The 13,764-nt window shown below is 44.3% G+C and overlaps 1 protein-coding gene across 1 annotated transcript in view; it reads left to right on the plus strand.

Moving 5' to 3' along the window:
• The window catches only part of gabbr1b (gamma-aminobutyric acid (GABA) B receptor, 1b), a 68,706-nt gene that overhangs the window by 19,058 nt on the left and 35,884 nt on the right, over positions 1-13,764 (plus strand). The window contains exons 3-4 of the mRNA XM_041053319.1: positions 2,276-2,436; positions 10,672-10,806. Of these exons, the coding sequence (XP_040909253.1) occupies positions 2,276-2,436; positions 10,672-10,806 (296 nt within the window). The remainder of the gene's footprint in view (positions 1-2,275; positions 2,437-10,671; positions 10,807-13,764) is intronic.

Below are 13,764 nucleotides of genomic sequence, written 5' to 3' on the forward strand. Positions count from 1 at the left end.
GCACACATTTTGTTCAAATAGACTAATAGTATATGTTCCAATATTGGTGCATATACTTAACACTTTTATTATTTTGTATGTCTAAACTCATGTAAGTTATTAGAGAATATGAAAAAAACAATAAATGGTTTTAAAAACAGTTTTAAAAAATGTGGTTGGACATTGCGTTGATGTGGTAATGCACCTAATATATGTAATAAATTGCATAATAATTCAACTTTTGCTATTATTACTAATAGTAACATGACTATTTGACGTACTAACAATATAAATACAAAAGATGCTGATACCAGTAGTATTTTATATATATATATACACACCCCTACTGAAGGTCTGTTTACATTGGACAGCTAACAGTGGCAGCTGAGCAAAGGCCATCCTGTATCATATTAGCACAAGAGCCATAAAGTCCAACAAACTAACTCCTTAATGTCAGTTACACAGAGGTATCTGTCTGAAGTTTGCTAACCTTAGCTAACATTAGCCACCAGGAAAGCTACTAGTCACACCAGACCAAGACTTATAGACGCAAAACATCTGAATCTGTTGAATGACGGTGTATTTAATTCTTTACACGTTACACAAAGGCTTATTTTTATGTTGAAAAGTTAGATAGTGTTATGTAACTCGTGCATAGGCAACAGATTAGATGCAGGGCAATGGGAGTGGGTGGAACTGGGGGGATGATTGTTTTTTTTTTTTAGCAGTGCTATAGTGTGTTAATCCAGCCTCTTCTCCCTGTATGATTGAACTGAAATGGATGAGACAATTATAACCACCTATAATGGTGTTAATAAGCTGGCAAAGAAAACAACCAACCAACCAACCAAACAACCAACCAACCAACCAACCAAACAAACAAACAACCAACCAACCAACCAAACAATAGGTCCAAATGATCATTGTAGCTCTACCACTGTAAGACAGCGGAGTAACGCGAGAAGTCCAAACTGCGTCACCTGCTGAAAAAACACACACAAGGTGAAGTTACTTTGACGGGCAAGAAACATTAGAGAGGCGGTGTTAGTGGAAGGGAGGGCGGGGTGGTGGTGGTGGGGGGGGGGGGGAGGGGGGGGGCTTGTTGTCGGATGAGCGGGGCGGAGGGGAGGGCGGGAAGGGAGGAAAAGATAAATGAGCGGGACAGCGTTGAGGGATTGCAAATTCAAAGTGGTTTGTGAAACGGAGAGGCTAAAAATCCCTCCTCCTTCTCCTCCTCCTCTCCCTCTCTCTCTCTCTCTCTCCCTCTCTCCCTCTCCCTCTCACACGCTGCTGCAGTCAGCCACAGCTCAGGCCTGCGAGCTGAACGCGGCTCCCGTCGGTTCTCTCCTCGCTCCTCCTCAGGGGGGGCTACGGCCGCATTCCAGCGACGCTCGGGCGGCGACTTCTTCGTCTTGAGATCGGGCCTTGCATCTATTAGACCCGGTCGGATTACTGAAAACCGACGTTCCTCATCTGGCGTTCTCCGACACGTTATGTCCCGTAAATGAGCCTTTTCGACGGGAAAGCCGCGAGTCCTCCAGGTAGGAGGACAGACGAGGAAGGCCGGATAAATGAGGAGAGGACCCCGGACGGAATCGGGCTCTCTGTGTTTCCTCATGAGCTCAGTGTGGAGATCTGTTAATATTTGAAAAGCAGAAGGAAAAAGAGAAGCGACGCGGCGGTGTTTTCTCCGCGAAACAGGCTCGGGCGGAAGCACGGAGCCTCCGCGAGTTTAGTTTCAGCACCTTGGACAGCGAAAAGATTTTTAAAGCTCGAATTAATCACCGAGTCTCGAGTTGATCTTCAAGTTCAGTCAGCAAACTCCAGCCTGCTCTGAGGTGGATGAACTGTGCCTGTTCCACACTCAACTTCTCTGCCCGTTTGCTGGTCGCATTAAATGAGTTGGATGAGGATCGTTTTTCCCGCATGCACTGAAGTTCCTCTCCACAAAATTCTCGATTATAATAATATTTATAAGGATAGAGAATTAATTTCTTTGTGAAGTGTAAGATTTTATTTTATTTGTATTTTTTTTTTTTGCACTTCAAGTAAATTCATCTTGTGCACGTGCTCCCATCTCGTGGGAGTTCATTCCCCCTGACCCTCTCACCATAGCCCGCAGACTCTCAGCTGAACAGTACCAGTGGAATCAACTGACATCAACGAGCTCCGCTGAGCCTCCAGCGCCCACCAGCTATGGCTCGGCTCTGCCAGACAGCCCACCGCAGGTCCGTCCTGCGCTCCTCTCTGACCTTTACCCTGTCTGTCCTCCTCTCCTGCTCCTGCCCGGTTCTAGGAAAGAAGAAGCTCTACATTGGAGCGCTCTTCCCCATGAGCGGAGGCTGGCCCGGAGGACAAGCCTGCCTCCCCGCCGCTCAGATGGCCCTCGACCTGGTGAATAACAGGAGCGACATACTGCCGGACTACGAACTGGAGCTGATACACTATGACAGTATGGTGAGTAACTGACAGACTATTGGCTCCTACATTATTTCATTCACAAATATAAGACTGAGTTCTTTGTTCATCACTTTCCACATGTTGATCAGAATCACAGCTGGTTGGTTTTGTCACATGAGACTGAAAGTGAAGAGCAAGGACTTTCACTTTTAACAATTCAGCAACACAACACAAAAGACTTAGACACAGGTTCCTTGTTGGCTGTGCACTTATCTGTGGGGAAGAGCTGCAGAGGATCCAGACCACAGTTCATTTATTTTAGCTGAAGAAGACACAGCATCTGACTTAATGATCACACACATGGCAAACCAACATTTGTTCTTATTAGTGGCTCATAACCGATGTGTAATGAATTAGTGATTTATGATTTGTTAACTATTGATAAAGCCATTAGATACAACAGAAAGGTAGAACAAAAACCCCCCAAAATATATATATATTATTTATGAGGCTGCCAGTTCAGTGGCTAAAACACTGGTTTCACCTCCTAATGCACTGATCACATTTATATCTCTGGAGTCCACGTAGCAGACTGTTTCACCGTGGTTAGGTTATTTATAGCTGCTCACTGTGATTACATTTCCCACATCATGTTAGGCCATTATCATTAGGATAATTGGCGGTCCTCTGTGTGTTGTGTGTTTTTTAAAAAGCAGCATACCTTTCATGCCGCCCGAAAGAAACGCTCTGCCTACTGTACATGTGCAGCTACGCCGAATCGCACCACACGCCACGCCAGGAAGTGATGCAGTCGCTTACAAACAGAGAGTAGCTTGACATTGAAGTGGCGTGCTGAAACATAAAAGCTTTTGAAGGTCAGGAGGATAAATGAGGGAGAAGTGATTGGATGTTTATGGAGCTTCTCATTGTTCGAGTCCACAGACGTTTACAGTCATTGTTGCATGAAAGTCATTTCAGTCAGGAAACTCTTTCATGGTGGAGGTGATGAGGAGGACTGGAGCTCGAGGCTGGGACGTCTTCTTAGAGGGAGACTTCTGATTGGAGGGTTTGATTGGAGAGGATCCACAGCTGAGGTGGTGAAAGGGGCAGAGGTGGGTCATGAATCATGAAATGAGCTGAATGACATCAGAGAGAGAGAGAAGCCTCTGACAGTCTGACAGCTTACGAGTGATTGGCTGAAGGTGAACGTGTCAGAAACAATGTGATGACACTTGAGAGACAGAAATGTTCTTCTCTTATTGTTCTTAGATCCACACTCTGTACAAACCAGAACTGTTGCATTATGGGGGAAATGTTAATTGCTGCCTGGATTCTTTTCACAGGCATCATACCTTCCAGGAGGTGTGGTATAAATCCTTCCACATCCTCCATCCACAGATGTTGTTGGACCTACAAATCACAGCTCATTGATGTGCAGGGTTCTGGACCCTGCATGTGTTTTTAGTTTTAGGCTAAGCCAAGGTTAGAGAAATATTTTGATTTAGTTTAAATACTGACAAAAGTCAACACATGGTTCTTGTCCCTAATGTTTCCCTGTTTTTGACTGAACATGTTTCACATATGTAAAAAAAAAAAAAAAAAAAAAAAAAAAAAAATCCAAATCCAGACTGCAAAACCTCCACCCATGTCTCTCAGCTGTCTCCAAACTGGAGTTTATATATGTAACTATGGTTCAGTGAATTCTGGACAGCTCCCAGAGACAGTATCTGTCTTTTCCGGGGTCTGTGGTGGTCAGGGGGAATAAAACTCTCCACATAGCTCAGAGTTGATTTCGGGATCTTTTCAGGGGGACATGCTCCAATCAAAGTGAATGTCACTGGCTTTCTCTCTTGGAATAAACTCTGTGGATCGGGACCATAATCAGTTTATACATGTAGTATAATATGTTACGTTTACTAACATAACCATAAAAATGTTTATCATATAGCCCAGAGTGGGTACTATAGGAAAACTATTGACAGTTAATGTTATACAGATATATTCATTATATACATTTCCTGTGGGTGTAATTTGACCTGATAATCAGACTGAACTGTAATTTTGTTTCTCTTCCATCAATGAGGCTGACGTTGTGCAGGTAGCAGTTACTGTAACATTAAGAAATAATCCAAGAGTTGTAATTTCTTTAAGTCAACTCACAACAACCTGCACAGACAAATCACCTGTCACCCTTTCTGTGGTCGTTTTTCATGACCGTAGCTAAGCAGTCTCCATTCTGCAATTTTCTTGACTGGTCCGCTGTTGTTTGACAGCAGGGAGAAACAGCCATTAATGAGCGCTGACGTCTGACCTGTAGGACTCGCTGAACAATCTGGACACGTGGGCTTTGTTTCAAAGGTCAAAGGCCAATCATCTTTCGTTAGCGCGTGCAGAAGCTCGGAAATCAGTCCTTTGATAACATGACAGCTTTCACGGCAACATGAGTCACGACAACATGCTGCTGCATGACAGACAAACTGCGCAGACAAAGAGGAGCGGGCTGTTTACAAGCCGAACCTAAACAACGGTGACGGGACGTGATGGATGCCTGTACACTTCATGGGCTGTAACTGTTAGCGTGCACACATGCTCTGACATGAGCTGTCTCTGGAGCGCTGCTGCTTCCAAGTCACAGTGGAGTTTTATTTCATGCATTTTCACTGATGAGTCGGGGGGTTGGGGTGTGTGTGGGGGGGGGGGGGTGGGGGTTAGGGCTGATTACATGTTGCACCAGATGATTAGAAATAATAATAATAATAATACACATCAGGGATTACAGGGATTTTTTTTGTTCCCAGCATCAGTCTGTTTGACCGGTCAGTTTCATGTTTGCTTCCTCACCTGCAATTAGTCAAATCGATATTGAAGCTTTATGAATAGCTTCGAGCTGCTCGCAGAACGCAATTTTCATTTCCTGTTTTATCAGTTTAAGCTCAGAAGCGCTTTGTTTCTGTTTGGGTTTGTTTGAATTGGGAAGATGGTAGTGGTAGATTTCCTCATTTGAAGTCTTTCTCTGCCGGATTATGATTTTGAACCATCTCATTCTGCCTCTTGTCACCTGAGCCTCTCCACACACACTGCATACCGTCTCACACACACACACACACACACGCAGTGTTAAATGCACTGTGACAGGCTGGTGTGTTTTTTGAAAAGCATCACTCTGATTGGCTTGTGTTGCTCTGCATTGGATCTTCACTTCAAAAGCCTGGAGAGGGTGTGGAGATAGAAGGGGGGGGTGGGGGGTGGGGGGGGGGAGGATGTAGAGGTTGGCATGACAACAGTAACCAAGACAACTGCAGTTCAAACAAACAGAGATTTGGCTCCAAGAAAAAGGCAAGATCATGCACCTAGTATCGTTGCACAAACAGGAGCAGATGGATGGCTGGATGATTTAAGCTTCTCCATGTGAGAGAGCCATATTGAGCGCGGTTAGCCAAACGTAAGAAGTGCTGGCCGGAGCACTCGTCGATCACAGACCTCGACGCTCACTCCGCTGCTCCTGCCAGGCCAGCTGCACATCATCACACCGAACATCCTCTGACGGATGGATCTCCCCGCTGATCACAGTCAAGCGTGGCGTGCTGCGATGGCCCGAAAGAAAAAAAAAAAAAGAAAAAAAGATAGCCTGCGTCATCAGGCGGTGGACAGAGCAGAATATTTCTCAAGATGTGGTGGAAAGATGATTAAATGTCTTCTCCCTTTACCCCCCCCCCCCCCCCCCCCCCCCCGCCCCCCACCCCGCGGTGCTGAAAGTCAGAGGCAGGTCCCGAAAGGTTTAGAGTGAGGATGGGATGGAGGGAGGGGTTGGGGGTGGTAGACCTCCTACAGTGTCTCATTTGAATGTTTTGCTGATTTCCCCTGAGCGCCAGGGTTAATCAATGAGTCATCTGTGAGGAGGGCAGTCCGGATTACTGTGGGCCCCCGTTTTACAAACCAATCTATCTGATTCAGGACTGAAGAGGGCAGATTTCTTCAGCCCTCAGTGTCATTAGGTGATCCAGCACATGCCTCGGCAGCCCCCTTTAACTCCACTGGAATGGATTTTAGAAGACAGGATGTAGACCGCTGCAAGGAGGTGGTTGCTAGGGAACAGCTTGGGTCCAAGTTTACTTCCTGCCAGCGATTGATGTTGGCAAACGCTGCAGCAGGAAATGAAGTCGTGCCCATTTTTAAACAGTTTCTGACCCTCGCCGTGACCCTCTGACGGAGCTGCTCCAAACGTGTAACGACTCATCCAGAATTTAAACGCAGCAGCGTTTTTTTTTTTCTTCCCAATTTAAAAAAAAAACTTTAATTTGCCTCCCAAAGACAAATCAAATAAAGAGGTTCATTATTAGATGTGAAATTCTTTTCATAATTGATTTCACACTCAGTCCAAATTATTGAATGTAGATACACTCTACAGTCAAACCTCAAAGGCCTTAGTCTTTACTTTGAATCGAGAAGGATTTTATTTTTTTATTCAAGAGTGTTAACAGCATTTCCACTCGCTCCCCTGTGAAATTACTTTTTAACTTTCCTGTTATCCTGTAATTATGGGTGAAACTCTTGAGTTTTCTGAATTTCACTCAGAAGGTGGAAGTTTTCTAACACAGAGCGCTGATTCCGTCATATATATGTGCAGCACCTCTTCCATATTCATTCTATACCCAGTCCCTTATAATGATTATCACAACTGGAGCCCAGCAGCTTGAAGTGTTCAGTACATGTACAACAGATTTTCAAAGTGAACCGTCTCCGCTGAATCACCACTGTCACTGACTGAATCAGTAGATTTTAGCAGTGGAGCTCCTCGCTGGTGACAAGAGCTCTGCTGTCAGCTCGGCTGTGATTCACATTATGTTACCTCCTCATTAAAAAGTTTATTAAAAGGCCACAAACTCATCATAATCCCATAACTCTGTCACAAATTCCAGGCTCTGACACTGAGCTGAACGCGACATCTTGGACCCCAAACCGAACCGAAAACAGTCGGAATCAGGGCTGCAAGTCAAGGTTGTGCGGTGCGTTCACTTCCCGTTGTGTGGACTCTGTGTACGCGCGGTGACGTGACGCCTTAGCTTAAGGAAGAAAGTGAATAAACCTCATGGTCAGTGATTACAAAAGAAGTGAGGAATCATTTCTGTTACATATCTGACAAAGAACGATGAAAACAACGAGGATTTCCTGTGATCGGTCAGTACTGTAAAGGCTAGTCGAAGGAATCTTACACCGATAAAACAGATGTATCCACACACGTGAAGTGGTCAGAAGCTTGTACAGTTTGCTTGTAATGTAATGTAATGAGGATGAGCAGTGCCTTCCACCACAGAGAGATGTACACTGACGTTTTAGTACAGATGCATTTTAATTTAAGCTCAGGGTTCAGCTATCTATCCATGCATGTACTGATCTTTGTGTGTGTGTGTGGGCAGCGCTCAGCTGCATTCCCAGCTTGTATTCCGATTTATGTCATTAAGCACCACAAATAGTCAGAGTCTTACAGCAACCTGTACAGCTGCATCATCCGTGCTTGTTACCATTTTCTGTTGCTGTCTGTATTGGATGTAGTTCAGTAGAAAAGGAAAACGGTGTCCCCATTCTTACACCTGCCCACACAAAGCTCCGATTGGTTGATTGTTTCTCCATCTGGGGCAAAGCATAGCTCCATCTGTGGAGCTGTGAAGTGGAAGGGAGTTATTTGAGGAGTCTCAGGTTCTGGAAGTTTGGTGACAGTTGGATGGACTTAAAACTCTCCTGGTTGAATGTGTGCAAAGCATAAACCACTGTGTTAGAAAATATCAGGTTATTTGATTTAAAGAAAATAAATAAAGGTTTTCATAAGACAGTAGAAAGTAGAGACTCACATGGTGAATTTTAGGTTTGTGTGGTGTTGCTTTCGGCATCTAGAAAGTGTTTTGAATTCACTACAGCTGATTTATTCCGCTCCACAGCAATGGTGGCCAAGGCTCATGGGTATTGTAGTATTTCAAACAATCTAATGTGTCACACTGATTGTTCTAAGCACAAAAACTGGTTGTAAACCTGTAGTATTGTTATGCAATTTATATTTCTTATTTTTATTTGATATTTTTTTAGCTGTGAGCGATCTTTAAAATCCCTCTTGTAAGTACGACATAATGACAAATGTTAATGTAATGGTGACCAGAAGAAGACAAACAGTTATCCAAACACGACCCTTTGTCTCTCTGTTCAGTGATGAATGGTCACCATTCCTTTCACCATTATCATTTAAATAGCTTATTGATTTTTCATTGACTATAGGCTGTAAATGGAAAGCGAGGGGGCCACTATTTACAACGTACAGATCAAGACAATGGGGCTTGACTGCTGGGTAAATGTTTTCCTCGGCATTACACAGGTAAAATGCTGCTGCCTGCCTCCCTATACGAGCCTGTCAGGATTAAGGTTGAGGTGACCTTGGAACGTGCCTCACCTTGTCCCCTCCCGCCGCCTGCTGGCTCTGCCTCAGCTCTTGTGTATGGCTATATGTAACACATAGCACTTCAGTGTACAAGGAACCGTGTCTTTTAATGAGCTATGCTTTATATCCTCTCCCATCCTGTATTCAGGTTTCCTCGACATAAATAAAACACCAGGTCCTTCAAAAACCTTTGTGTATAGAATTTGAAAATGTCTGACTTTAGCAGTCCTCAGTATTAGTATTGTCCACACTCACAGCCTGGACATGCCATTTAAAGTAACACATCCATCCATTACCTATACTGCTTATCCTCTCGTGGGTCACAGGGAGGGGTGGAGGGCTGGAGCCAATCCCAGCTGACTTTGGGCGAGAGATGGGGTACACCTTGAACAGGTCTCCAGTCTATCACAGGCCTGACATATAGAGACAAACGACCATTCCCACCACATTCACACGTACGGACAGTTTAGAGCCACCAGTTATCCTAATCTGCCAGAGTACCCACGCGGGACTCCAGTTTCTGCAAACGATGACTTATGCTTTCATAGTAACGGCAAACATGCTGTAATCGCATAAACAAGACAAGGTCAAAACCTGGGACATGGCTGGACCACATACGGTCAATGTGCACAATAGAGGGTGCAGTTGAAAACCGTTGTGGAACTGCCGTAAACAACGACTTTTAGTGGAAAGTAGCTAAAGCTCAAATAATTGCTAAACATCGCTAGATAACATTATACGCAAGCTAGCATATTTATGACGTTGTCGCGTCTTTATTGTTTGCCTCTCTCCTCCTCTCTGTGCTACTGTGCTAATGATACCATAACTGATGCTAGTAAACCTAAGACAGATGTTGCCGTGGAGCTGTTATTACTGAGTCAGTTCACCGTCTGAATGATTCTACTGTCATTCTAAGCTTTAGCCACTTTTAGTAACATGACTCATTTTAAAGTCACACTGAAATGGAAGTTCGGAAGTCTGTATCCTCAGAAATGGGACGTGGCAGTGGGGCTTCGCTATGAGACTGCTATAAATCAAATCCTTTGAATCTCATTGGACTGTGAAAACAGTGGGTGTGGCTAAGCAAATGCAGTGTGATGCAAAGCTTGGGCGAGATATGGGCCTGTGGGACTGTTCACCTCAACACACAGATTGGGTTAAATGAACGAAATCAGAATGTAAACAGTTCTTCTAACTGAAATCCAAACACACAACTATTATTATGATATCGCTCTGCTGTCGACCCACGCTAAGGCTGTGCTCAGAACCACCCCCTTGTTCACTCATTCACTACTCCTTATATAACACACACTCAATACTGAGCAGTCCTCCAACCTCAGACATGACCCATAGGAGCGTACCAGAATCAGGTCTACTGGACCTTCATCGTCACGACAACAAACATGCAGTTGAGACTGTGGAACAGTCACAGTTTGGACAGGTTTAGGCACGAAAGCTACTTGGTTAGGTTCAAGAAAAAGGTCCATCCACTGCCATCACAGTTAAGGTTTTGTAAAGGTCATGGATAAAAGAAACATAAGAAACACAGACCATCAGTTCTGACACAGGGAACAAACAGTTATTATCTGTGGGAAAGTCTTGTGTTTTATTGATTTATCCATCCATCCCAATGTCACCTGACTTCCTCCTCCTCCTTTGCTTCCATCATAATTACTATGGCTACTAGAGGTCGCATAGCAATAAAATGTAACTGTGAGCCTTAACACCTCCACAGATGAGCTATGGGCTTCATATAAAATTGTGAAAGCGTGAATAATAATCCATATACCTGTGGACATGGGGTCCTGGATGTCGAGGACAATGTATTTCTTACAGTCCTGCTTTCTGTGTCTGTGTGTCCACAGTGTGATCCAGGTGAGGCCACCAAGCTCCTGTACGACCTCCTGTACACGGAGCCCATTAAAATCGTGCTGATGCCGGGCTGCAGCTCTGTGTCCACGCTGGTGGCCGAGGCCGCGCGGATGTGGAACCTCATAGTGGTAAGATCCTTCGCTTTTCTGTTCGTCTCTCATATTCCTCAGCTACGCACATAAAGAAAAAGGCAAGCCCACAGTGTTTCGCTGATAAGTGATCTCTGGGTACTGCTGTGTGAAAACACCACAGAGGACACTTGGCGCCCCAAAAGGGGAGATACAAAATACAAAAATAACACCTCGGGAAGACACAAAGATATATAGTCAAAAATCTACACTTGGAGACGGAGAGCCATGGGATGTCACAGTGAGATTTCACAGCCGCGTTAGGGAAGCGAAACATAAAATACTTTACAGTTACAGTTGTGATACCGATTCATTCAGTCGTCCATGCACGGTTACTGCCCCCAAGAGGCAGAACCTCACAGTTATTATTATGCCACGTAGTCAAACAGCCAAAAGAGTCAGTGTTTGTGTGTTCCCCTCTAGTATCATATTGGCTGGTTCCAAATAAGAAGCCACTTCAGCGGGGTGGGGAAGTGGATTGATAACAATAACCCGAGGGGATTTCAGGAACAGGGGCCCACGTACGGCCCGTGTTTAGCTCTGTCGCCTCTCGACAAGAAGGTTTAGAGTTTACATGTTATCCCTGTGCTTATGTGGGTTCTCTCCAGGTTCTCCAGCTTCCTCCCACAGTCCAAAGACATGCAGATTAGCTGAATTAGTGACTCTAGATTGTCCATAGGTGTGAATGTGAGCATGAATGGTTGTTTGCTCCAAGTCCTTTGATTGTCGCCTCATATAAGCGGTGTTATGTTGTGAGGATAAATGTCTGAGCTTCTAAAGAGCCGCACTCCTCAAAGATATTTATTTATATAGGATCTGACATGTTCAGCTTTTAATGGCCTTTCTTTTCTCAGTGTGGTCTTTTTATAGACACTCACTCGCTTTGTAATTTGTAGTTTGCCGTCAGTGAAGACACAACAGCATTAGACAGATAAATAAGTGTGACTTTGTGTGTTTTCTTGAGTTGCAGTGCGTTGAGTTCTTGGCTACGGTGCTATGACCGTTCCAGTGCTTTGTCTTCAGTAAAAACATGTAAGCTTGGCCAAAGGATCAAGGATCAGTCTGCCTGTTCTCAGACGGTTGCCAAAATAACCACAGAAACAGTGACATACTGAAAACACAGTTTCCAAAGTCTCATAAAAAAAATGATAGATTAATTAAAACTTGTCACCCTGCTCATAACAAGCTCCCTCAGGTCGTATCAGTCCTTCCCTGGAGTCTCCATTCAAAGCACTGAGTAACCAGGGGCAACAACCGCACGTCATCTTGTTTTTAAACCAGTCTGGCCAAAGTGTCGCCTGGAGGTCCACATTTTGGATCAGATAACAGGCGGACGTGAGGCTGTGGTGAGCAACATGATGTGACAGCAATATTTCGAGGGTACATTTTTCATTTCTGTCCCCCATGAACAAAAGATTGTTCTTATAAAACTCATTTTCAATTTATTCATGGATCGCATCAGAAACATGTATGTGTTGCTCAGATGTATTTTGTTCCCAGATGCTCAACGATTATCTGTTACTACAGCATTATTTACCGAAAGTCAGTTCACTATTTACTGTGTTACTTTAAGACATTTAAATCCTAATGAGGGCTGGAAGCAGGTCCTTAGAGTCCTAGACCGGGGACCGGCAGACCGAGACAAAACAGCCTGCAGGACCAGAGAAAAGAAGCTGCAGAGAAAAGTTGGAGAATAAATGAAAGTGGAAGGAGCCTTAATCAGGTTATAACGTTTTAATGTTTGGTTCAGCGTCCTTAAGATAAATCAGGCTATATCAAATTTGCTGTGTTTTCATTGATCGGCGGCAGTTTTATGAAGTGGACAAAGAAATATGGGTCACCGTCTCACTGTAGGAGCTGGAGGAAAAGCTCTTTTCCGCATTAAAAATAGCAGTGCGCATGAAAAATGAAGGAATGAGCCTGAAAACCTTTTTAAAGTGTGAGGGGGGACTTTACCAGCTTTCCCCTGAAGAGCAGAAGGACAATAATGCTGTGCTTATGATCATGACCTCAAGACAGCCACACAGATGAGTCATTGATCTGGATGCATGTTGGATGATGTAACACTTTCCACAAATCCCCTTTCCAGTGTCAGCACGGTGGGGGACTAAGTCCCAAGTGGATGTTTAAAAAAGTCCCAGCTGTGATTGGTCAGACGTGTGGACAAAGTGGGCCAGGTCTGAATGGCTTTCTCAAGCTTTCGCACGGAAAACTGAGCGCAAACCCCCCCACGAGCACCACACAAGAGACACAGAATTCTTGGAAATAGATCAGGGAACCAATGGCATGCAGGGAACAGGGAGCGACAGGGAACAAGTAAAACCACTTTTTGCCTTCAGACTTTGTTTGGCTGATATGTTGAAAGCCAAACAACCAAACCGAAGATGGTTTCCCTGAGTAAGAAACACCACTCTCTAACATTCTGATGTCCAGAAGGATAAAGCAGAGAGTGGCCTGCACATTGCTGCTGCATCGTTTTTCTTCTCATGGGGAGATGGATTCTTACAACTCTTGTTTTTGTGTGAATGCTGAGGCTTGGCACACATCTTAGTCAAGCTCCCCCTGTCCAGTGAATTGGGGGTGGAGGGTCGGGGCTGCCAAACACACTTTTGGTATTTTCATGGCCAGGCTCACCGGGTGCACCTGGATACACCTGCCATTCCAGAGAGTAGGCCTTGGAAAATCATGACTTATTAGGAAAAACGTGATTGAAGAGAACCCAACAAACTGATCCAGCATGAAAACCAGCTCATAGTCAGTGTGAACTCACAGGTTCAAGTCACAATTAAGACCTATTAAGAGCAAAACAGAGGTTACAAAATGCTTCACATGGAGACAAAGAGAGAAAGAGGGAGATCAATGAGACACATGAGATGTTGTGCTTATGTATTTACAATCACATATTTCTTACTTTTGAAAATGTATAATGTATGTCTGTGAATTATCTGTGTGTCTGTC

The sequence above is a fragment of the Toxotes jaculatrix genome, chromosome 13 (genome assembly GCF_017976425.1).
Source record: "Toxotes jaculatrix isolate fToxJac2 chromosome 13, fToxJac2.pri, whole genome shotgun sequence".
Classification (NCBI taxonomy): domain Eukaryota; kingdom Metazoa; phylum Chordata; class Actinopteri; family Toxotidae; genus Toxotes; species Toxotes jaculatrix.